Raw genomic sequence first — 26,863 nt, forward strand, 5'->3', positions numbered from 1 at the left:
AAACACACCATCTTGCATAAAATTTTAGGGAGTTCATTAAAAACACCTCATCTAAAGTAAAAACACAGCAACTTCCCTTACTCTGTCTTCAGAAATGATATGAAGATTGGGATAAGCGACCCAAAAGGACATACGCAAAGCACATAAAAAGGATCATTGATGCTGAACTAATTACCAATTAAATGATATATTTGGAATTAATTCAAAAGAATACAGAGTGTGTACTGGGCAGTGGGAGGGGAGAGGAGAATATGGATGAAACAAGATTTGCCTTGAGTTGATAGTCCTTGAAGCTACATAGGACTTGGGAATTCACTGTGCTATTTGCTGTAATTATTTCAAGATCTAACACTTTATTTATTCCATTTTCAGATACTCTCTTAACTTACTGGAATAAAGTATCACCTCAGGAGCTCATAAACATTCTTATACTTTTAGAGTAAGTTATATTAATTTATCTTCATATACTTTCCCCTTATTTGGGGAGAATTCAACTATTACAATTTTTTCTGTTTTTAATAGCTTATTTGCTAATAATGTAGAAAATGTTAAATTATTTTGATACTATAGAGCCTGGCATAGAGGTTCTTTACCTGCAGACAGAAGAAAAATGTGAACATGGAATACTTTCTATACTGCTGAAACTCTAGCTAATAATAAACGATCCTTAAAGCCCAGCAAAAGGCTTTCTGTGATCTGAAAAACTAGAAGTATTATCAGCTGTCGTGCATCATTCGTTTGGAACAGATGCTGGATTAGTGGAGCAGTGTAAATGATTGGAATTTAGAATTTGTACTTTCATGTAGAGCTGAGTAATTCTACCCACTGCAGAAATGTGTCTGTGTATGTGTGTGTATACACACACATACACACACACACACATATATGTGTATATGTATGTATTCCAAGACTCTTGGGGGGAAACCTAGTCTGGACATGGGAAGTTGTCCTATATTTCATCCTGAGCTATTTTTATATGATTATTGGAAGCTAAAAGAAAAATTAGAGATAGAATGAAATGCAATAAATTTTTAAGTAAATAGTACACATATATAATTTGTATGTACATGTCTACAAAAACAAAGCATATCAATACAAAACAACCTTTGGATTAAAGTCTTACAAACTTTTACGGAAAATGTCAGAAGAATAAACAGCAGTTAAGATTTTTTTTAACTACTGTAATTGTACTGAAATGTTTACTAATGAAAATATCTGATGTTGGGGATTTGCTTTAGAAACACAGGGGTAGGGAGGGTGGAGGGATATCAGGGGACCTATTCAGGGCAGAGGTCAAACAAGAATGGCCATGAGTTCAATCATTGTTGAATCTGGGGTGTGATTGGGTATGTGGGAGTTAACTATGGTACTCTCCCTACTTTTGTACGTGTTTGAGATTTTTAATAATATGAAGTATTTTCATGCTATTATTTAAAATGTAGAAATTGCCCCAATTTTTAGTGTGGAAGAACCTTTTAGAGATATTATTGACTATGCTGGCGGTCCAGGCATGGTGGCTCACGCCTATAATCCCAGCACTTTGGGAAGCTGAGGCAGGAGGATCACTTGAGCCCAGGAGTTTGAGAGCAGCCTGGGCAACATAGTGAGACCTGATCTCTACAAAAAATAAAACATTAGCTGGGCATGGTGATATGCACCTGTGGTTCCAGGTACTTGGGAGGCAGAGGTGAGAGAATAATTTGAGCCTGGGAGGTTGAGGCTGCAGTGAGCCGTGCATGATCATTCCACTGCCTTCCAGCATGGGTGACAGAGCGAGGTCCTGTGTCAAAAATAAAAAGTGACTGATGGAGACCTTTGCTATGATAAGTTACAGAGCATAAAGGGTGATTTGCATTGACAGGTTTTTTAAACCTGTCATTAAAATTGTATATGAAGACATGATGTAATTGTAGCAAATAAATATGGAAAGATAGAATATGGCAAGCCCACAATTAATTATCTATGTATTTCTGTATAGCAAAACACTTATCATTATAATACGATTTAAATAGGCCATTCTTTGTAACTCCTGACTTTTGAAATATCACTTGTTAATCTGTAGAGGATGTTAATATATTACTAACATGCTATTGTTTTTCTTTCTAGGGTATGCTTGTTTCACTTTAGATATATGGGGAAAAGAAACATAGCAAGGTAATTCCCATAGCGCTGCAATTTCTACTTTTTCCTTCTCTTCCAACAGAGGCAATCTTAGTCATGCCATGTAAAACCTAGGTTATATATTTTGAGTTAACATTGGGATACCCGTGATTTAGTTAACATGTCCCAACTGAAAGTTTAAACGAATGGGAACTTTTACATTTTCAAGCTTCCCAAGGGGTGATGATTAAAGTGATATACAGAGTTTCTACCTTGTGAGATGCTTATCTTTTCTAAACGAATCCAGAAGGGGCTAGATCCAGGGGAAGACAGGAAATCATAAAGTGAGGACAACTGTAAGGTCTGTATTTTTGTCTGAAAACTATCAATACTCACCTCAGTTACTAAGGCAAATAGAAATCCCCAACAGCAATTGGGACATAAATGATACATTATCTGTTTCCTCTTTTTGCCATGGAAGTCCTAGTGAAATAAATACTTAAGGAAATATTTGAGAGATTCTAAGGTGAAGAAGCTTACTTGCTTATTTCAATGGGATGTATTTTAGGGGTAGAGTTAGTCATTAAAGGAGCTCAAAAATAGTTTTAAAAAGTGTTTAATTTTTAAGAGGCTGTGTGGATGGGGATTACTGTTCAGTCTCTGGAACGTCCTAAGTATAGGTAGTTTGGGTGGTGAGAGTTCCAATTTCAACCATCTTTTCCCATAACTTGGAGCTGGTATGGCCATTGTTACCATGAACCTCAGTCTCTAGGATTCTGTCAACTCTCCCACTACATTTACTAGAGGATAAACAAACTATTTCTTCCTTAGTCTATGTATGACCCAGTTGTAATTTTTTAAATGGAAACAACATTAAAGTAAAACAAAGAAAAGTTTGTTCATCTTAGCAGTAGACATGCTTACAGAGTAAAAATTTCTAATCCAAACTTACCTCAAGTCCAGAAACAGATTAGATTGGCACTCATTCTTGAACATCTGGCTCTAGGACTTTCCCCTCTCATTTCAACCCTTAGTGAACCTCTGGCTATCTTCTTCCCACTCTTGCCCTTCCTCGCCTCCTATGAAAATATTGAATCTTATTGGAGTGTTGGCCACTTATCTCTGATGTTTTTGAGAAGAAGGAGGGAAGTGGAAGCTCTTTCTAAATTCCTTAATTATATTCATATATGCTATCTTAAAGATACATTAAAACTTCATCCAGTTTCTAGTGACACTTCATTTAATCCTTGAGTGTACTACTATGTTTATGTGGAAACCTAATTTTTTTTAGTTAAAAAGATTATAACATTGAGATATGTTATTAGAGCACTCCAGTTCCTGACTTTAAAATTTATTTTAGGGTGCATGATGCCTGGCTGTCAAAACACTTCGGAATAGACCGAAAATCGCAAACCATGCCTGCTCTTCGAAACAGATCAGGAGTAATGCAGGCCCGGCTTCAGCATCTTAGTAGCCTAGAAAGTTCATTTACACTTAATCACGGTAAGTGAAAATGTGTGTGCGGTACCCATTTGACCTTAAAGAAGTCCTGGTTTAAATAATAAAAACTGAAGGTGATGGATACCCTAAATACCTTGATCATTACACATTCTATGCATGTAACAAAATATCACCTGTATCCCTTAAATATGTATGAAGAAAAGAAGTCCTGGTTTAAATTGCCAATATGATTGGAAATGATTTCCCATACATGTGTTTGCATCTCTCTGCTATGTATATATGTATATAATCAATTTCATCACACATGACTATAAAATGATAAAATACACATGGATTTTTGAACAATTTTAGGTCATGATGTTTTCTTCTTAATGTTAAAGAAATTAAATTTTTCCCATGGAATTGCTATTCTCATAATATTTTTATATTGAGTATTCTTCATTCCTACTGTTAAACTTTAATGCAAATATTGACATCTTAATATCATAGTATATGTAATATTTGTTTAGTTGCTTTTGGTCATTTAATGATTAGGGAATGAACATGCTGAGTTGACTGCAGAAATCAGTGAACCCTAAATATTAGTTTGGCAAAGGTGTATTTCAGACAGGTTGAAGTATTGAAAAGGCAAATAGGGCAAGGAAAGAAATCTTGCCCAACTGCAGAAGCTAGAGGGTTATATAAATGGAAGCTATCCTATGAAAAGCAAATATTAATAACAACTCAAAGAGTGAGAATGTTTTGTTTCCACACAGTCCTCTGAAGGTTTCAGAAAAGGAAGCCAGCAAAACTGGCTTTGTGGTAAGACCTAGTAATAAAAAATAATGTTTTGCTAGAACCTGAGCTAATAGACTCAGGACCTTTAAATCTGCATGTTTTAAAGCCTTCAGCTTCTTGTAAAAATATGATGAACCTACTTCCTTCAGTTGCCTCCAAGATACCTTGTTTTCCTTCTGATTTAGAAACAAATCTCATATAATTGGCATAATTGAAAATGTCTGACCATAGGGCACTACTGTTTATCTGTAGCTGAATTTCTATTTAGTGGTTTCTCATTTTTACCCACATAATTGGTGGCATGACTTAGAAGGCCTCCCACATTATTTCCTAGTTACATCGCCAGAGTTCATCACTGAAACCTTGTCTCCAAAGAGGTAGGCACCTAATTATGTCCTGCAGAGCTGTTAATACAGAACTGTAATGAAAACTAATGAAATTGATTAACCCAGACTATATTTGATGAAGGAGTTAAATACAGTTTGACACTGTGAGCCCTCTTTCTTTTTTTTGAGATGGAGTCTCACTCTGTCACCCAGGTTGGAGTGCAGTGACGCGATCTCGGCTCGCTGCAACCTCCGCCTCCTGGGTTCAAGTGATTCTCCTGCCTCAGCCTCCTGAGTAGCTGGGATTGTAGGTACGCACCACCATGCCTGGCTAATTTTTTGTATTTTTAGTAGAGACGGGTTTCACCATGCTAGCCAGGCTGGTCTTGAACTGACCTCAAGTGATCTGCCTGCCTCAGCCTCCCAAAGTGCTGGGATTACAGGCATGAGCCACCGCACCCAGCCGAGCCCCCTTTCTTGTCTTAAGTCTTTGGGTAGAAAGTCATTCAACACCATTATGTGCATCTTCGTGTTGGGAAAAGTTTAATTTACTTTTTTAATCCTAGGTTCTACAACAACTGAAGCAGACATTTTCCACCAGGCACTTCTTGAAGGCAATACAGCTACTGAAGTTTCCCTAACAGTACTAGATACCATATCATTTTTCACTCAGTGCTTCAAGGTAAAAATGAAGAGTTATAATTCAGTTGGTACCATTGCAAAGTAACATTATGCGGAAATTACCTAGTCAATGTGGGGTAGTACACTGAAAAAGGCTGGCATGAATAGTCAGGAAATGTGGATGGCAGTTCTAGTTTGGTTATCATGTGACCCTGGAAGTCACTGAGACTCACTTGTGTCATCCATAAAGGGAAGGGAGTGGACTAACTTGCCCTTAAGCTCTCTTCTACCTCTTAAATTCTATTAGATTTTCGTATTTAAAAACAAAGTTTCCATACTTTAAGTAGCCAGCAATTTTTAGCCCAAAATATGATTGGATCTGTTTGCCCAAATACTCATTGTGATGAGATGTCCTGTCAGGGTAGATGATATCCGGGCAGGCTGGCTGGCTTCCCTAGCCACGCACTTAGTGTTTTTTCTCAGATGTTTGCCTCTCAGTGCAAATCATCATTGCTATGATTTTAAAAAGAAGGTAAAAGCAGTTATCTAGCAGGATTATTGGAGGGGGAAGTGGGATAATAGATGTGAGAGTGCTTTGAAAAGTAAAAACGATGTGACCATAATGTAAGAACTCAAAGGTGAAAATCTTGCTTGCTTTCACTTCAGTTATACAGATTTTTTTTTTCCTTTCTCCCCTCTTCTCTAAGTAATTAAGTTAATTGGTTCAGCCCTCGAGATTTTCTATGGAAACCTGGCCTGTGCTTTTCAAAGAGGCTTATAAAGGAAAATTGAATTAGATACTAATACAAAATAGGCTGCAGAATACCTTTAATAAATAGGCTACAGATCCCTTTATGAAATATTAGGTTTGTTCTATGTTAAAATGCAACACAACTCCATGTTTCATCGTGCCAATAACTAAGAAAGCCATTAGATCTCATGATGTACATTGTATTCCTTCCTCCTATTCTGATACCTCTTATTTATTTAACAAACATTTATATAGTCTCTTGGTAGATATCAGGCACTGTCCTAAGTGCTTTACAAATATTAACTCACTTTTTCACTGTGAGGCTGGGAATGAGAAAGGGGAGTGATCTTTTTGAAACAATGGAAATGTTCTAAAATTGGATTGTGGTGGTCACCCAACTCTGTTGCTGAATTTACCAAATGTAATTTAATTGTATACCTGAAACTGGTGAATTTTGTGATGTGTAAATTATATCTCAATAACTTAAAAATACAAATATGAACTCACTTTTAATCCTCATAATAGCCTTATGATGTAGATACTGTTATTATTCCCTTTTGAAAATGGGGAAACTGGGGCCCACAGGAGGTTAATGTCATATAGCTGGGCAGTGGCAGAATCAGGATTGAGATCTAGGCCAGTTATAAGAGACCATGATTCTAGCCACTATACCATGCCTTGAAATATACTAAGGAAAGTGCCAGAAAAATCAAACACCATTCAGGGATTCTGGCTGTCAGTATTATCATTAGATTGTTGTTGTTTTGGGTTTTGTTGTTTTTGGCCAAGCTGTAACCTTCTGGTTACTTTCTTGAGGGTTAGCAGGATAGGGCTGGAGAAATTAACCATTGCTGATTAAAACAAAGTTGACAAACTAATAGTTATTTCTCTACAATTTGTTGTTTCTTTGCAAGGGGCATTTAAACAATTTACATAGTCTGTTCAATTGTGATACCTGTTAATTATCTCTACTCATAGAGAGCTTATTTTTTCATGAATGGCTAACCGTATACTAAACATACTTTTAAAGTAAATTAGATCATAATCTAATAAAATAGAACTGGTATTTTCCTTCATTCATACATTACAATATTTAGTCTCTCAGAAATACAAAGGCTGATTGGCTTGTATTCATTTTTAATGTATTGATTTCTTAATTGAGAAGCAATATGGTATAGGTTAATAGAAAATACTCTTCCCATACTAGTCCTGTATATTGCTGTGTTGCATTGAAAAAAAAATCCACCTGTTTAAAATGTTGGGATTAAGTATTTTAGAGATCATGTATGTAGTATTTGTTTGAGATTTCCAAGTTGAAAGGTGGCACAAATATTTTGAAATTATATGTAAGAGCCTTTTATTTTCCTGAAACTTCCAAACAGTGGTTTCATAAACAGGTATTGGTGAAATCAGTTCTGTCATTCTCAGTGGGGCATAAACCGTATTTTTTAATGTTTTATAGACCCAACTTTTAAATAATGATGGCCATAACCCATTAATGAAAAAAGTGTTTGATATACATCTTGCTTTTCTTAAAAATGGACAATCTGAAGTGTCGCTGAAACATGTATTTGCCTCACTGAGAGCTTTCATCAGTAAGGTAAGGACAGAAGCTTGGGAGCAGCCGGTGGGCTCTGTCATTGCAAAAAGGAAAGACGGGACAATGGGGGTCATTGTGGTGACATATACAATGCCAGCTCATGAAGCCATTAAGTACTGCCATTGTAAATAGAAATACAGAACAACAAAGCACACACAGAGGGCCTGACCATGAACCCCCTCAAATCAGAAGCTACTTTTTATTTCACCTTATCATACCTTCCCTTTTCCATTAAGCTCCTTTGAAGAATATCATTTTAAAATTACCAAGCCTGCCAGTTCTCTGTTTTGCCTCTTTTTAAAAGTATTGTCATGTTGGAGGTATATAAGCCATGAGTGCACTCATGTCTAAACACTTTGAAAGGATCCAACTTTTGTAATCCCAGGGTCTTGTATAATATCTTGGAAATGGTAAGCACTCAGTACATGTTCAAATGGATGAATCCTGCCTTTCAATGCTAGCCATAACCGAGGGCCCTAAATGTGCAGTCCACTTACCTCAGCTAAACAATAACCTCAGACTTGGTTTTTAGGAAGAAATATGGCTGAAACAGACAGCAAAGATTTATTTTCTGTGCTCAGGGGCTTTTTAAACTTAAGAATAAACATAATTAACCAAGATAGAGCTAAGGTTATGGAAAGGCACAGTCCAGATCTTCCACTGGTTTATGTAACTACAATAAGGCAAAGAAATTCAGTTTCTTTATTTGTGTAATAAGCTAGCTAAGCTTTGAAAACTTTTTGCCATCCTCATTATTTAGACAGCAACCAATTGCGTTTAATAGATACAGAAATTAGATGAATTTGAAGCTTTTTATTGCCGTTCTTTAATATAATTTATGAATTAAAAATCTATGGGAAGCCAAATTCAACACAAGCATGTTACAAGAAACTAAAGGAAAGAGATTCAGAAATAATTCATTTAACAAAAACTGTGTAGGTACTTACTGGATATAGTCCCTAAGGGCTTATTGTCCAGTAGAGGGAGGCACACACACATCAAGATACACATACACAGAAACAAATACCATCAGGATAAAATAAGTCTGTATAGACCTCTGGGGGTGAGCAGGAGAAAAACTCTAATTTAGCAAAAGTTTTTCTGCAGCAACGGAGCTAGGATTTAATATGGATTCACCAAGAGATGAAACTAAAGATGTAAATGGAGTACAGATCATGTGGACTCATCTGAAGAGTTGGATTTCATCTTTCAGGCATCAGGTAGTCATGGAAGGGTTTTAAGCAGGGAAGTAATACAATTATATTTGTATTAAGAGGGAATTGGTAAGGACAGGGGAAAATCTCTTGTGTTGAAGAAGGATTGGTGACAATGTCAAAGGCAGTAAAAAGACTAGTTGCAGTAAGCTAGATAAGAAATGAGGGCCTGAAATAAGGCAGTGACAGTGGATATATGAAGGATCAAAGGTAGATGAGACATGTTGAAAAAGGATTTACAGGATTTGATCATCAGTCCACTGACAGTATGGTGGAGTGTGGTGGTTGATGTGAAATACAGTGGAAGGACTACATTCACAGTAAAAGTTAATGAGTCCTGTTGAATTTGAGTGCCTATGGGACATTAGGATATATGGATCTTTGCTCTGGAGAGGGATCAGATTGGAGAGCCAGACTTGGAGTCATTCTCCATTCATCCATACTATATTTATTGAGGACCTTCTCTGTGTCAAGTGCTGTACTAGGTCCTGTAGATACAATGGAGATGCAAAATAAATATACTCTTTGCCCTCATGAAGCGTTCAGTCTTAGTGGGGATAGGGGAGACAGAAAATAAATAATAAAAGAATTAGTAATTATGAGCCAGGCGCAGTGGCTCATGCCTATAATCCCAGCACTTTGGGAGGCCGAGGCGGGCAGATCACCTGAGGTCAGGAGTTCGACACCAGCCTGAACAACGTGGCGAAACCCCGTCTCTACTAAAAATACAAAAATTAGCCGGGCGTGGTGGCGGGTGCCTGTAATCCCAGCTACTCAGGAGGCGGAGGTTGCAGTGAGCCAAGATCGCACCACTGCACTCCAGCCTGGGTGACAGGGCAAGATTTCGTCTCAAAAAAAAAAAAAAAAAAAAAGAATTCATAATTATTATATGTTCTAGGAAGGAAACAAACTGGGTGCTGAGACAGTAAGTGATTTGTGGGAGATAATCTTATCTTAGATAGGTTTGTCACTTTTAAAATGAGACCTGAATCTGTAATCCCAGCACTTTGGGAGGCTGAGGCGGGCGGATCACGAAGTCAGGAGTTTGAGACCAGCCTGGCCAACATAGTGAAACCCTGTCTCTAGTAAAAAATAAAAATTAAAAAAAAAAAAAAAAATTAGCCGGGCATGGTGGCATGTGCCTGTAGTCTCAGCTACACAGGAGGCTGAGGCAGGAGAATCACTTGAACCTGGGAGGCGGAGGTTGCAGTGAGCCGAGATCGTGCCATTGCACTCCAGCTTGGGCAACAGAGCGAGACTTTGTCAAAAACAACAACAACAACAACAAAAAAACAAAAACAGAGAGACCTGAATTATTGAAAAGGGGCCAGCTGTAAAAAGAGCTTAAAGAAGAACTATCTAGGGAGAATGACATACATGTGCCAAGGCTCTGAGTTGGGAAACAGTTTGGAATATTCTGAGAACTAAAAGGCTGGTATTTTTGGAGCATAGTGAACTAGCGGGAGCATCAACATACAAGTGGTAGTTGAAGCCATGGGAGCGGTTTGATTTTCCCTGTAGGGTACATTGAAGAAGAAGAAAAACAACAACAAAAAAATCAAGAGCAGAACATTGGAGAGAAACAACGTAGAAGGGAGGTTCAAAGACGAATCTGTAAGGGAGATGAGAGGGAGCAGTCACAGAGGTGGGAAGAAAGGTAAGAAAGAAGGATATCATGGAAGCCAAAGAAGGAAAGAGTTCCAACATTGTCATGACATATACAGAGTAGTCAAATAAGATAAAGGAGAAAAGAGGTCTGTTAGAATTGGCAATTAGGTCATTGATGATTTTAGCCATTGCCCACTCAGAGAAGTGAGTGATGTGGGTAGAAGACTTAGTGTAGTGATGAGCTACACTATAGCTATGATCTCCCTTAAATGTTTATTTTCATACCAGAGTATCTGCTTCATCCAGAGTTAGTTTAGTCTGGTGAAATTATTAGCGAGATTTCCCAATTGCCAATCAGAAAACATTTATTAAGCATTCATTATCTGCATAGAATTATACTTGGTATTAAGGTGAAATAAAGGGTAGATTCCTATATGTGGGTCTAAATTCAAGGTTCCTAAGAAATCATTTTTAAAAGATGGTCCTCTGGCTTCACTCTCTGAAAAACATCTATTGTGTACCCTGAAGCAGCTTATTGTTATTTGCTTGCCTAGACCTAAAAGCATGGGAAATTGTAACAAGTCTATGTTACCTGTTGTGTCTTCCACAAAGCAGACTGAATACATTCTTAAAGGAACAGGCCACTTGTCTCTTTTGATAATTAGTCACTTTCTTTCTCCTTTTCTATGCTAAAATATATCTTAACTATCAGTGTTTATGTGAAGAGGATATGTGTGTGTGTGTATCTCCTATATCCCATTTGTTAAAAGATGAACTTCACTTGCTGAGTAGATTTTAGCTATAATTTTCTCAGCACGTTGATGTTCACAATAAAGGAACTGTTGAAATATAAAGCAAAAGAGTAAGTAATGAAAATTGACCTTCCCATTTTTAAGCCCCCATTTGAGACCCATCATTCATCATTTCAGGCATTCTTTCAAAACATATTGAGAACCTGCTTACTGTATTATGGTGGTGCAAAAGTAATTGCCACTATATCACTATATAGTGGCAAAAACTGCAATTACTTTTATATATATTATATTATTATAATAATATTATTATATAATAATTATATATTATAATAATATTATTATATAATAATTATATATTATATATTATTATAATTATTATTATATAATAATAATTATAATATATTATAATAATATTATATAATAATTATAATATATTATAATAATTATATAATAATTATTATAATAATATTATATAATAATTATAATAATATGTTATTATTATTATATAATATGTTGCAGACTCTCTTGAGCTCTTCTCAGATCTATAGCATTTATATTCAGTACTTCTACATCTTTGTAATAACTTGTATACTGACTTAAGTTCTATTATTATCACATGCTGGTGTTTATGTTAACTAGTTCAGGCTCTCTGGAGAGCAGAGCCTGCCTTATGTTGATTTTGTATCCTCAAATCCCCCAGCATAGTTTTAGGTGAGGATATAGAGGGCACTTGATATTTTATTGATTTTATGATTGGATTTTAAATACTTATTTCTGTTTTCCCTGTTCTTTAGTTTCCTTCAGCATTTTTCAAAGGAAGAGTAAACATGTGTGCTGCATTTTGCTATGAGGTTTTAAAGTGCTGCACATCGAAGATTAGCTCAACCAGGAATGAAGCATCTGCACTTTTGTATCTTTTGATGAGAAACAACTTTGAGTATACCAAAAGGAAAACCTTTTTGAGGACACATCTACAGGTCAGTGAAAATAAAAGCACCTCTTCATCTTTCTTCTCTTCAATCTTTAACCTCTAGATCAAGATCCAGAGCCACCCAACCCAGTCCAATACAATGTGGCCATCTAGCACTTGATGTGTGGCTAGTCTAAATTTAGATGTTCTGAAAGTGTCAAATATACTGTGGCTTTTGAAGACTAAATATGAAAAAAATAGAATATCTCAATTGTTTCATATTGATTATATATTGAAATGATATGTTGCCTGTGTTAGGTTAAGTATATTAAAATAAGTCTCTTTTTAGTGTGGCTACTAGGTAATTGATAATTACGTATGTAGCATGTGTCATATTTCTACGGAATAGAGCTGCTCCTGAGCAGAGAAGAGCATAGACTTTATTTCAGCTTTTATTTTATTTATTTTTTTTTGAGACGGAGTCTTGCTCTGTCGCTCAGGCTGGAGTGCAGTGGCATGATCTCGGCTCACTGCAACCTCCACCTCCCGGGCTCAAGTGATTCTCCTGCCTCAGCCTCCCGAGCAGGATTACAGGCGTGCACCACTATGCCCAGCTAATTTTTGTATTTTTAGTGGAGATGGGGTTTCACCATGTTGGCCAGGCTGGTCTCAAACTCCTGACCTCAGGTGATCCACCCACCTTAACCTCCCAAAGTGCTGCGATTACAAGCATGAGCCACCATGCCCAGTCACTAGTTCAAATTTGAGGACTGCCACATACTATGTGACCTGGAGCAAGTTACTTCCTTAGCCTCTCAGTGCCTCAGTTTCTGCAAATGCGGTGGGGTAAATATTGTTACCTAGCTCATAGGATTTTTATGAGATGATTAAATAACAAGCTTGTTAGATTTTACAGAACAGATAACACAGTTTATGTTTTTCATGCTCCAGTATGCCCACTTATTTTAAAAATGAGAGATGTCTCAAGGTTTAGTGGAAAGCATTGACTTTGGAATCAGGCCTACCTGCACTTAAATCATAGCTTAAATCCTTACATGCCCTGTGACCCTAAGCAAGTCACTCAATCTGGCTGAACCTGTTCCCTTATTTGTAAAATGAGACTGAGTATTTCACTTTGCAGCATTACCCTGAGGATTAAAATAAGGTGTGTATAGTGCCTATAGTGCCTGACACAATGTGTAGCACAAGATAGATACTTCCTACATGATAGTTATTATTCAACATCTCCATACTTTTGGGTTTATTGGATGAAATAGCTCTGAACTAAACCACAATTGGGACTGCTTGACTCAGTAGCCTTCATTGTAATAGGGGAAATCCTTGGTCCTGTTTATATCTTTACTGTCATGGTCTGTCCCATTAGGGTTGTTTACTGGAGATAAGATTATTAATGGGGAAACAACCATAAGCAGCTTGTTGAAAAATGTCATCAATAATGTGAAAATCTAATAGGAATACTGTGTATGCTTCCTGTAAAAGTCTGCTATATAATTACTTCTGCATGTTAGAGTCAGCCATCATTACACATCAGGTCCTTTACTGTTTGCTTTTATATGAGATGGCACTTGGAAACCCACCTTCCCCCAGAACATTGTTCTAATTTGTGTGCCAATATACCTGAAATTCCCCCATTGGTATTGATTCTTCTGGGTCAAAGCATCAGTTTTCTTTAAGTCTTTTATTCAAATATAGACAAATTAATAAATGTGAAGACTTAGAACACTGTCTGGCACATAATAAGTGCTCAATAAAGGATTAATTAGTACTCTAATGGTTATGATCTCTTTCATTCTCTACAAAGTAGGGGTTTTTATCATAGCCATTTTACAGATGAGAAACATGAGGCACAGAAAGGTTAAATAGCTTTTCCAAAGCCACACAGTGAATTATTGATAAAGTCAAGATTTGTATCTAAGGCATTCAACTCTAGAGCCCATACCCATGGCTATTACTGTATCTTGCTTCCTAGGACCAGTGGTAAAGCATCCAGCCATTAACATCTTAGCATGAATTGTTTTGGCATTCACGCAAGGGAGACTGAGAGATTTAAAAGTCCTGTCAAAGGCAGTGGTTCATGCCTGTAATCCTAGCACTTTGGGTGGCATAAGTGGGTGGATTACTTGAGCCCAGGAGCTCGAGACCAGCCTAGGCAACATGGCAAAATCCTGTCCCTACAAAAATACAAAAAATTAGTTAGGTGTGGTGGCACACATCTGTAGTCCCAGCTACTTGGGAGGCTGAGGTGGGAGGATCACCTGAGCCTGGGAGGTCGAGGCTGCAGTGAACCAGTGAACCAAGATCGGACCACTGCATTCCAGCCTGGGCAATAGAGTGAGACCCTGTCCCAAAAAATAAAAAGTACCATCAAAGTCCATTCCATAAACTTTTGTTAAACTAGGTAAGCCCTGGTCAAAAACAAAGAAGGTTGCTGAGGCACTGGACTTGGAAGTCCAGCCAACTAAAATAGACTAGTGAAAAGGAATGAGAAATCATCAAAGAAAAACATGATTTATTCTCACCTTTGCCACAGCTACAACCTAGAAAGCATATTTAAAATGGAGACCTGACTACCATTGTATCAGTTCACTATTATGAAAATAGTTTTAGATCTGGCTATCCTATGAGTTTTGAAAAATTGTTTACGTCTAACCAAGAAAGATCCTTTAAAATTTGAAATGGGGCCTTTCAAGTTACTATTTCAGCAGAAGAATGTAAACCCCTCATATATGAAGGGTACATTATGATGGTACAGTGTAGAATCTTTAAAAGAAAAGCATTTCATGTGAGTGCTTATGTACTTATAAAATGATGAGCATAGGCAGCATTTGTTCAAAAGTTATTTGGAAAATAATATTTACTTCTTCCCACAGATAATAATTGCTGTAAGCCAACTGATAGCTGATGTAGCACTAAGCGGAGGATCAAGATTTCAGGAGTCTTTATTCATTATCAATAATTTTGCAAATAGTGACAGACCTATGAAGGTATGTTCTCATTTCAGATAATAAATTAGAACCACCTTTGCTATCAGGGAAGTTTAAACTCCTAAACTATCATTGGATTCACAACTTTTGATAGTATAGAATGTACGGAATGTGAGTTTTATGAGTTAAGGGCTTTGTCTTGTACATCACTATATCTCTAGTACCTAGAACACTGCCTGGTACATAGCATATATTCAATATCAGTTTAGTGGATGGATGAATGAATATACTATGTATTCATAGTTGTTATGGCAAGTCGAATCTGAATTTTTTTTTCCTGGGCTTCATTTCCAAACTTGCTCAGAAAATATATAGATCCTTTATTTTTTAACAATTGTCACCACTTTTAATATTGGTTAAATAAGGACTGAATTTGAAATTTCACAAAATTTCACTTAGAATAGCTAACAGTTGCCTGATCCATTGCCAATGGATGAGGAATGGCACAGAAGGGATTCATTATTTGATGGTTTTGTGAGTTTTGAAAATTATCTGTTAACACCAAGGCTGTCACTCTTAAGCACCATTTTGCTGAGGCCAAACCCAAGACTCTGACCACTGTTCCACTTTCTTTCCTATATGCTTAAAACTTATAGCACTGTAAAAATTCATCTGTTGCTTTGTTGCGTAGAGTGCAGGTTCTGATCTTCAGTGACACATGTATACAAGGGAAGAAGAATCCTTTGCCAATAGGACTTTTCCTCCCAGAAGAATGAATCATCCCCATTCTTGGGAAAGGTCATCTTCCAGCACAGTTTGACAACATTGTGTAAAATCTGAAAAAGATTAAAAGCTCATAGTCACAGCATATTTGATGTTTGGATGTGTAGAATCTATGTACCAAAAAATATTCCCATAGGAATGTTGCTTGTACTGAAAAATAACAGTGTGTAGTGCCAGCCGCTCTCAGGCTGGGAAAGTTTGCTTTCCAGCCAGTTCTACTAGTTCCACAGGGGATCAGTATATGCTCCAGCTAGTCTTGTGAGCATAGAAACAAGTTACACCACTTATGCTTATACTCTAAGGAATTGTTTTTACCAGTTGTTACCATCCTTAGTACTATGTTATATAGGTAGATTGGTAAGTTTTTCTAGGTAAATGGGGCTTGTATACTCTCTCCTTGATAGGAAATATTTTTCTTTTCCATAACTCATTTATGAAATGACTTAGTTTTATTCTGTTATGGCAGTCATTACCAACAAACCCTATTACGAAAAGATATGGCTTTCCCCTGGTAAATGGGATCTCTATTAATGTATAGAAAGGAACTTTATGTATATAATTATTATTTTTAAAGGGACTCAAAGCCAGGTAGGTATTTTTTATTTCTATTGTATTTATTTATTTATTTAGAGACGGAGTTTCACTCTTGTTGCCCAGGCTGGAGTGCAATGGCCCGATCTCGGCTCACTGCAACCTCCACCTCCCAGGTTCAAGTGATTTTCCTGCCTCAGCCTCCCGAGTAGCTGGGATTACAGGTGCCTGCCACCACGCCTGGGTAATTTTTTATATTTTTAATGGAAATGGGATTTCACCATGTTGGTCAGGCTGGTCTCGAACTCCTGACCTCAGGTGGTCCACTTGCCTCGGCCTCCCAAAGTGCTGGGATTACAGGCATGAGCCACTGCTCCCGGCCAAGAAGGCAGTGTTTCAAACCATTTCCCCCACATATTGTGTTCATATTGACAAGCTCCTTAACCCCTGTACCTGTCTCTTCCTCATCATCTCTGAATCATATAGGTAATTGTGATTACTCCTGTGGGGATTAAGAGGATGCAATAGGACTTCCTTAGCAGTGGCTAGGGTAAAGAGGAAACTCTGGTATTCTTGGCACCAAAAACAAACTTTGAAAGCTTAATGATCTCTCTAAACTTTCTGGAATGTTCTGTGATTCATGATCTCCCATTTGTGTAAACAGAAATTTCTGCAGTATGGTTTTCACCTTAGTGTGTGTGGTAGTTAGTGGATGGAGTAGGTATGCTCATCAGAATGGAAGAGTGGCCAAGAGCACCAGCTCTAGGGCCAGACTGCCTGGGTGAAAATCCTGTCTCTAACATTTACCAATTTTGAGACTTTGGTCAAGCATTTAAACACTTTTTTATAATAGTACTTAACTCATAGGGTTGTCGTAAAAATTAAAACATGTAAAGAACCCAGACCAATGCTTGGCACATAGTAAGCTATTAGTTTTTAGTTACTGTTACAAGAAGACAGCAAACAAAGATCACTCCCATGGCTGTGGAATTCACAATGGAGGATCTGGGATTCAAAGCCAGGTAGTCTGGCTCCAGAGCTAATGCTTTTATGTCCTGTGAATGTACTGCCACCAAGGTTAGAGCCTTTGAAGCCTGGGCTAGTTACATATTTTAAAAATAATTTATTTAAAATTATTTCAGTGTACTATATGCAATACCAAGAACTGTAACAGGAAGTGAAAATCATATTATGTCCTCAGCATTGGATGACAAGCCTTAGAGCACATCGATATTGTTGTTAAACATGTCTTTTTTGTTTGTTTTGAAATTAGGCAACTGCCTTTCCCACAGAAGTCAAAGACTTGACCAAGAGAATCCGCACTGTTCTTATGGCCACTGCCCAAATGAAGGAGCATGAGAAAGACCCTGAAATGCTAATTGATCTCCAGTATAGCTTAGCCAAGTCCTATGCAAGCACCCCAGAGCTCAGGAAAACCTGGCTTGATAGCATGGCCAAGATTCATGTAAAAAATGGAGATTTTTCAGAGGTGACTACTTAAAGTTTTGTTCTAAATAGCCCTTCAAAACACCTTGAGCATGTTCTGACAGTTCTTTCTCTGCCATCCTTTTTCAGGCTGCGATGTGTTATGTCCATGTAGCAGCTCTAGTTGCAGAGTTTCTTCATCGAAAAAGTAAGATATTTCTGTTTTTAGAGATGCGGGGATTTTCATTTAGCATAATAGTTTTTTATCTTTGTAGTTTAGCTGTGAATATGATATAATAGAACGCTGAAAAGTATGTTCACCCTTGGCCTTATTCAGTGTTAAAAATAAGCTGTTACAAAAGAAGACTGGATTGTTTGTTGTCCCTTCTGCTTTCATTAGAGATTGCAAGAAAAGTTAAGTAGTACAGGGTGGCCAGGTGCAGTGGCTCATGCCTGTAATCCCAGTGCTTTGGGAGGCCAAGGCTGGAGGATTGCTTGAGGCCAGGAGTTTGAGACCAGCCTGGGCAACAGAGTGCGATCCTGTACCTATTTTAAAATAAAATATAAAATATAAAAAAAAAATAGTACAGGGCCAGGCCTGATGCCCAGTGTTTATTTTCCAAGACTGTCCCTCCCTGGAAGACTGCCACAAATTAAATTCTTCTCAAGGCTCAAGTCGGGATAACACAGATTATTTGTTTCCCCGTCATGTGTCTTAACATCACCAACTGCCCATAGACTATGTCTCTCCAGCCACTTTAGTGCAGTGATACCTGGGTACTAAAAGGGAGTCATACTCTTGAAGGGCTTCAGGTCCAGCAGCCCTGGATTCCTAATTTAAGATTCCTAATTCAGGAAATCTACTTGGAAGTGTCCCTTTCCATAAACAGTATTGTTGGCTACTGCTCAACAGTATTGTTGAACAAACTGCATCTGCTCAAATAGTAACCCAGTTGAGTTAGGTTTAAACATTGATTGGCAATGGAGCTGGCAACCAAGAAATCTCTATCTCAATGTCCAAGCTACTTCCTTTAAGGCAGTGGAATGAGTAACAATACGGCAAAATGAAACCAACTTATTAAAGGAGTCATATCACTCTGGCTTCAGCTGTAGGAACGCAACCATATTTTGTTTTATTTTTAAATTCCAGAATTCCTACAGTTAACTATATATCTATCATTTCACACTGAGGCTCAGTGTTTGATTGCCTCATGTAACACCCATGTGGAGAATCTTTTTCTAAAAAGATTCTTGGCCGGGTGTGGTGACTCAGACCTGTAATGTCAACACTTTGGGAGGCATGGGTAGGTGGATCACTTGAGCCCAGGAATTTGAGACCAGCCTTGGCAGGAATGGTGAAACCCCATCTCTACAAAAAATACAAAAATTAGCTGGGCATGTTGTCACATGCCTGTGGTTCCAGCTATGAAGGAGGGTGAGGTAGGATCATAGCTTGAGCCCAGGACACTGCTCAACCTGGGTGACAGGACAAGACCCTGTCTCAAAAAATAATAAATACATAAATAAATAAATAAAATTTAAAAAAAAGATTCTTCTTAAGTAAAATGTAGATTTGTTTTACTTATATTTTAAATTAACACTTTCTGTCTGACTCTGGAATTCTTTTGAACAATCTATATGTTTGATATACTTTAATTTTCTCCTTTTAGTATACATATGTGAGTTTTAAACAGAGAAGGAGATTAATTACCAAAATGAGGCCCCATTTGAGGGTTTTTTTTAAAAATCACTGGTATGCATATGAAATCACAGTATAAGTAAATATTGAAATTACACACCTGAAATTCCAAATTTCTTAAACGGAATACTTAAACGGAGAATCTTAAACGGAGTACTGTGATTTCAAGTATGTCTTCAGAGAAATAGGTTAATATTATCTTATCTTTTTAATTAGAAATCTGGCCAGCATGGTGGCTCATGCCTATAATCCCAGCACTTTGGGAGGCCGAGGCAGGTGATCACCTGAGGTCAGGAGTTGGAGACCACCCTGGACAACATGGTGAAACCCCAGACGTTGTGGCACACAAGTGTAATCCCAACTACTCGGAAGGCTGAGGCAGGAGCGCTTGAACCTGGGAGGCGGAGGTTGCAGTGAGCCAAGATCACGCCACTGCACTCCAGCCTGGGCGATGAGAACAAAACTCCATCTAAATAATAATAATAGTAATAGAAATCTGAAGATTTTTATGTCCACTAAGTCTAAAACTGTACTTTTTAGATTTTGAAAATAGTCAATTATATTAAAACTATTTCCTGGAATGTTTTTGTTTTTTTCACAAGTGCAGAGACATTAAAGCTAAGCAAAAATCAAGAATTATTTATCTTTATTATCAGTCCTTAAGCTTTAGAAATATAATTTCTTGCTATGGTTTTTCTGGATATTAGCATGAGGCAGGTAGCATAAACACCAAACTGATATGCTTCAGGAAGTGGAAATAATATTTTCAACTAGCCATTTATATATTTTATAATAACCTCAAGGTTTTTTAGAATTTATTCTTCATAGAAATCAAAGCACTCTTCACTAAATGAGGAGAAAATGTTGTTTTGAATGTTTAAAAAAATGATGTTTAAGAGAATTTACGTATTTATAGGTGTCATCTATTTTTAAATTTCTTTTAATTAAATTTTATTTTATTTTAAGTTCTGGGATACATGTGTAGGATGTGCAGGTTTGTTACATAGGTAAACATGTGCCATGGTGGTTTGCTGATGCCATCTATTTTTAAACCTGGAAAATTCTATTTGCCAAAATTAGAAAACCTTATTCTAAAATAGTGGTAGTAGTAAAAGTCCTCAGGGTTTTCCCCACTTAGCTTCAGTGATCCAAAACACCTTTTTTTCTTAATTAGCTGATTCAACTATACTAGCTATACCAAGGTCGACTACCAATTTAAAACACAAAAACCTAAACTGAGTATTATTCTAAGTGAACTAACTCAGGAATGGAAACCAAATATTGTATGTTCTTGCTTATAAGTGGAGCTAAGCTATGAGGATGCAAAGGCATAAGAATGATAAAATGGACTTTGGGGACTGGGGGTGGGGGCCAGGGAGGAATTAAAGACTACACATTGGGTACTGCTCGGGTGACAGGTACACCAAAATCTCAGAAATTACTGCTAAAGGACTTATCCATGTAACAAAAAATCACCCGTTCTCCCAAAACTATTTTTTTAAAAAACCTGTAATCTGTTAACCTCCCATCCATTCTGAGAAAGCATTAGTGAGCTTTTTGAAGTCTAGATAAGACCTGGCAATTGACAGAGTAAATAAAAATGCATTTGAGTGCAGAACTGAAAAAAAATCATTGAATTTACACTTAAGACCAACGTATTTGACAAAGATAATTGGGCACCTTTAGAACTCTTTGTTTTCTATCATTAAGTGCCCTTTGATAATGAAGCCAAGAGGGAAGGAGCATTAGAGTATATTTTAAATCCCTGATACATATCCATTGCCAAAAATGTTTTGTTTTCTCTAATTCCTAACCAGTTTCTCTTGAAGTACATTATAAAACATTTTTAAATCAAGATGGAATAAAATACTACTCATCAGTTGACACATTGGAAGCAGATGTTCTACTGTGTAGCGTTTTTAAGGAAAAAAAATACTTTGTCCTATTGGATCATTGCCTAAGCAGGGAAGGGCTTAGGGGCCCTTGCCCCTCAAAGGTGACTACACAACACCCACAAGGGACCATTTCCAGATCCTTTTCTTCACTGTGTCAGGTGCTGAACTGACAGGAAAAGGGAAAGGAGGTATGCAGTACTCCCTGCCCCCACCCTCACCCTACCCTCAAACTTCTTTCAGGCAGCCTGAGCTCTTGCTTGTTCTACCAGAGAGACTTAGGGATCACCTACTGTCTTCCCTTTATTGAAGGCACCTCAAAGTGATAATACTGAGTGTCATTTATTCTCCTCCCTCCCAAAAAATATAAAATAAAAAATGTCAGAATTTGCTTATTTTTATTTTGTTTGAGAACCGCAAAATTTCTAGATCACATTCTCCCTTTTTTCTTTTCCTGAGAGAGGGTACAACTGTTTTCCCCAGGGAAGACAAGAGTCAAGTCTCTGCATTCTTTCACCACCAAACAGCATCCTAGGTTCAGCAAAGCTTCAGGCCTGCAAGAATTCACCTATCAACCCATAAAAAGGAATTTCCTTTCCCATAGAATCTGGTTTTTTTCATTCCTTACAGGGTAATGTTGCTCTCTCTCCCAAGACGTGGTATCCAGGATCTAATAGCTTGAGTTTCATGAAGCTTTTTATTCCCTCATTCTTTCCTAGTCATAGCTTTTTCCCTTCTTATCCTCCCCTCAGGACTCTTAGCTCTTCTTCTTCTGACTAGCCATCCTTTTTAATCCAGGGTTGCACTGCTATCCCATCTTCCATACCCCTTCCCACTTTTTTTCACGGGATAACTTGGATTCAGGGTTATGGTCTCTATCTGAACAGTTTCCATCTTGCTTTCCCTAGGACAGCAGTCAGGAATACAGAAGTTACAGCTATAAATGGCAAGGTCAAGAGTCCTGGTCAAATACCAGAGAAACTGATAGCAGACTCTCCAGGACCACCTTCTACAGGGCTGCATAGGTCTACATGAGATCCCTCAAACAGATGCCTCCTTCTGTTGGGATATGTACACTGGCCAATTCTAGACTCAGCAACTTGTTTCATTGGAAAATCTTTCTAGAACTAAGAAGAATCAGGATTTTTCTCCAAGCATTTTAAAGAATCTAACAAAGGGTCCTGATATAATTGGATATTGATGGGTGTTGTTAACTTTAGCAAAAAGGGGGAGGAATATAGTCATCTCTGGGTAGAGATACATTATCAGGCAGATGCATTAAGATAACACACTTAGCAAGAATATTGGACTCTGAAGCTGAAAATTCACAATAGTAGTCTTTGCACTAGATAACCCAGACACAACTTTCAAAAGTGGGTGTTTATGTCTTTGTTCCTGAGATAAAACATAATTTTCCCTACTTCTACTTAAGATACACTGGAAGACTCTAGCAAGATGCTTTTAGCCTCATCTCATCTCTGGCATAGGAGTGTGCCTTAAATCCTCCCTTAAATCCCAGCATTCTAGAAAAGCCCTACATTTGGAAATGACTTAAAGTAATAATCTCTTTTGAACAGATGGGATTTTTTTTTCTCCCAGTCATGGACCTAGCTGCCTGAGGCCTTCAGGGATTGACTGTCTTCTTCAATAAAGGCTATGTTCTTTGTCTCTTCACTCAAGTCTTGGGCCCTCTTCTTTACGGCCTAGCTCTTGACTTGATAGTGGTGATCAAGTGGGATGGTTTCTTCTACATTTCAAAAAGTTCTCCTAATGCACTACTGCACCAAGAGTATCCCACAGACCAGCTGCTAGTCTGAGAACTGTTTATCACATGTTTACAAGATAAGGAGTATTGTCCTGAATGTAAATGAACCATGTCACTAAACACTCTGTTTGTTCAACTGACTTGTTCCTTTTAATAGAAAGACTTTGTTGAAGAAGGAAATGAGGAATTGATTTACATTCTGGTGAAAGTTCCTTATCTTTTTATGGTCCAGTACTTTGAATAGAACTCTCTAGAGGTCTTGTAACAGACCATTTTAGGCATGCTTATCTTCAAAAACGAAGCAGGCTATGTTTTATCTTCAGCGCCTTTTATTTATTATTATTTTTTTTTTTTTTGAGATGGCGTCTCGCTGTGTCACCCAGGCTGGAGTGCAGTGGTGATCTCGGCTCACTGCAAGCTCCACCTCCCGGGTTCACGCCATTCTCCTGCCTCAGCCTCCCGAGTAGCTGGGACTACAGGCGCCTGCCACCACACCCAGCTAATTTTTTGTATATATTTTTTTAGTAGAGATGGGGTTTCACCCTGTTAGCCAGGATGGTCTCAATCTCCTGACCTCGTGATCTGCCTGCCTCGGCCGCCCAAAGTGCTGGGATTACAGGCGTGAGCCACTGTGCCTGGCCCAGTGCCTTTTATTAACTACTTTATTTGAACAAAAATGGTCCTACAGCTTGGTGGGTCAAAGTAAATATCACTTTCATTCCTGGGGCTCCTTCTTCCTTAATTAAAACTCACTGACTACTCCCATGTATTTCTCCCTTCTTGAAAAAGTATTTCAAAGCCAGGCGTAGTGGCTCACGTCTGTAATCTCAGCACTTTGGGAATCTGAGATGGGTAGGATCACTTGAGCTCAGGAGTTTGAGACCATCCTGGGTAACATTGCAAGACCTGGTCTCTACAAAATATATAAAAATTCGCCAGCTGTGGTGGCTTGCACCAGTAGTCCCAGCTACTTGGGAGGCTGAGGCAGAAGGATGGCTTGAGTCCAGGAAGTCGAGGCTGGAGTGAGCTATGATCACGCTACTGCACTGCCGCCTAGGCGACGGGGTAACACTCTGTCTCAAAAAAAAAAAAAAACAAGTATTTCAAAATAATCCTCTTCCCCTAGCAGACTTTCATCTTTCTCTCAAAGAAGTGTGGTTCCTACTTCTGTGCGTGGTTCCTACCCCATGTTCTGTCAAGCATCTTACCCAGAAGATACATGTCTAGTGATTAGGTTTCATTTAGACAAGAAGAGTTGGAAAAATCCAAGCCCTGATATATAACCTCTTTTCCACCAGAATTCTGAGAAATCTCTTCAACATGAGGTCTGATTTTTTTTTAAACCTTCCTTCTTCCTTCCCCAACCTCTAACAGGAAGATTACCAGATACTTAGTTGTAAGTAAAGGTCATTATTTGTAAGTATCACTGTTAGATTGTAGAACAGTAGATTGCAACAGCCATTTTTTTGTGCGTGTGTGACTAGCTCCTATCGGAAGGAAACTTTATCATTGAAACTTTTTCAATGGTTATGTTATAAAGAGGCAGAATTTTCCTTGAACTCTAAAATTACAGCCCACTTAGATAAAGGTAAAGGCAGACACAGTAGGAATGTTTACACATGTTTCCCTGTTTAGAATCTATAGGAGGTGGCCTTTACACCTAGACTGTTGCTTGACAGTAACAATTTGGTCCAGAAGCCTACAGCAGGTGTTCTCAGCTTGAGTTCACTTCCTACTGCCCGGGAGTCCAGCTGGCAGCAATTATTTTATTCTACCTTGAGAAGGCTAGTTTATTTATTGGTAGGCTTATTTGCTAATAATAATTCATTGAGTACTTACTAGGCTCCATTCTAAACGCTTTACATTTCATTTAATTCTCATTACATAGTTATTTATTATCCCTGTTTTACAGATGATAAAACTTTTTATAGTCCCAGGGAGATAAACATTAGCACAAAATCACACAGTTAGTGATAGAGCTGAGTCTACGTAACCCCAAAAGTGATGGTTCTTCCAGTGCCCCATCCTGTTTTCTCTAGGATGCTTCATCCCTGCCATCTGTTTTATTTCCTGACTCTCTTAAAAGTCCTAGGCCAGACCTTCTCCAACATCTCACTTCCTCTCCCAAATCTTAGTGAAATTAGGCACTAGACATGGTTACCAAAGATCACTTAGTGGTTACCTGAAAAGTGCCTGCCCTCTTGTTTAGATGATAGAATATAAATGTATACAGGATCAAAGTTTAAATAAGAATGTTTAGATTGCACTAGGTGAACATCTATCCTAGCCATTGAAGATGATACATAGTCAAATAATAAAAGTTATTCATAACTAACTTAAGCTCACTTTGTAGGGGGAGAAACTAATAAAATATGTAGTAGATAGAAACATTTTAAAATTTTTTGTAAGTGAAAATTGTACTTAAGACTGATTCTTACAAAAATATGTGTTTATTTTAAGTAGCCCATCTCTGTGAGGCTCACTGTTATTTACTAAATGCTTTCTCATAAATTTACTCCACTATTTTTTTTATTCACACAGAATTATTTCCTAATGGATGTTCAGCCTTCAAGAAAATTACTCCCAATATAGATGAAGAAGGAGCAATGAAAGAAGATGCTGGGATGATGGATGTCCATTATAGTGAAGTAAGGATTCCAGGGCCTGCATTGCCAGTTATATAAATTTCACTTCTTAAAATTCATATATATTAAACAATTATTACAGCTAACCTAATTTTGAAGGTAACTAAGGGTTAATGAACTTTAAGTATTAAAACTGTCCAGGGCAAAGATGTTCCTGTTTAGAGGGCCCTGTCTTTTGAACTGGTCCCATTGTCTGGTTTTACAAATACAGCATTTGCCATCCTCGAGTCACCATCCCAATAACTAGAAAAGAGTCAACACATGTTGGAAATTTTTCCATAAAAAATAGAGTTAACATTGCTCTTTACTTCAGCTAAGACAGAGTATGTACAAAAGTATTTTTAAATGGAAAATTTCTGCTCTAAACGCCACATGGATAGAAAACAGCTTTGGCTCTCAGACAACAACCAAAGATTTATTGAACATTGACTTAACAGCAAGGCCTTGGACTTGGTGACCTAGGAGCTTTAAATAATTAGATGTGATTAGTCCCTGACCTCCAAGGTCCACCTGAAGAGATAATACATGTACATGAAATGGAAAAAAGACTTTTGAATAATATTTGAATAATACAGACAATATGTGCCATGCAAAGTCAAAGGTGAAAGATGCCTTAGAGCTCAGGTAAAATAGAGGAGGTATGATCAGAGAGGGATTGGAAGAATGAGGACACCCAGAAGGCATTCTAAGAGACAGGAGAAGAGCAGGGACCACGACTAAGAGGTAGGAAAGTGTAAGACATGTTTGAGACACAGTGAGTGGATCCTTTTGGCTATAGCAGTAGGTTCTCATAGAGAAGAGTATTAGTTGAGGCCAGATTTTGAAAAACTTTCAATGTTTGGGCTTTATTCAGTAGAATATTGAATTGGTATCAAAGTTTTTTTTTTTTTTTTTTTTTTTTTTTTACAGAGCCTCGCTATGTCGCCAGGTTGGAGTGCAGTGGCGCAATCTTGGTTCACTGCAACCTCTGCCTCCCAAGTTCACGCCATTCTCCTGCCTCAGCCTCCCGAGTAGCTGGGATAAGAGGTGCCCGCCACCACGCTCGGCTAATTTTT

At 37.7% G+C, this 26,863-nt stretch overlaps 1 protein-coding gene across 4 annotated transcripts in view; it reads left to right on the top strand.

The window, feature by feature from the left end:
* DOCK11 (dedicator of cytokinesis 11) overlaps positions 1-26,863 on the top strand; it is a 194,651-nt gene that overhangs the window by 142,896 nt on the left and 24,892 nt on the right. For all 4 annotated transcript variants that reach the window (XM_024240998.3, XM_054544996.2, XM_054544994.2 and 1 more), the window contains 10 exons: positions 373-439; positions 2,107-2,154; positions 3,461-3,603; positions 5,231-5,346; positions 7,499-7,636; positions 12,008-12,190; positions 15,015-15,128; positions 17,656-17,871; positions 17,958-18,015; positions 25,705-25,811. In XM_024240998.3, the coding sequence (XP_024096766.1) occupies positions 373-439; positions 2,107-2,154; positions 3,461-3,603; positions 5,231-5,346; positions 7,499-7,636; positions 12,008-12,190; positions 15,015-15,128; positions 17,656-17,871; positions 17,958-18,015; positions 25,705-25,811 (1,190 nt within the window). The remainder of the gene's footprint in view (positions 1-372; positions 440-2,106; positions 2,155-3,460; positions 3,604-5,230; positions 5,347-7,498; positions 7,637-12,007; positions 12,191-15,014; positions 15,129-17,655; positions 17,872-17,957; positions 18,016-25,704; positions 25,812-26,863) is intronic.

Source organism: Pongo abelii, chromosome X (genome assembly GCF_028885655.2).
Source record: "Pongo abelii isolate AG06213 chromosome X, NHGRI_mPonAbe1-v2.0_pri, whole genome shotgun sequence".
In the NCBI taxonomy this organism is placed as follows: domain Eukaryota; kingdom Metazoa; phylum Chordata; class Mammalia; order Primates; family Hominidae; genus Pongo; species Pongo abelii.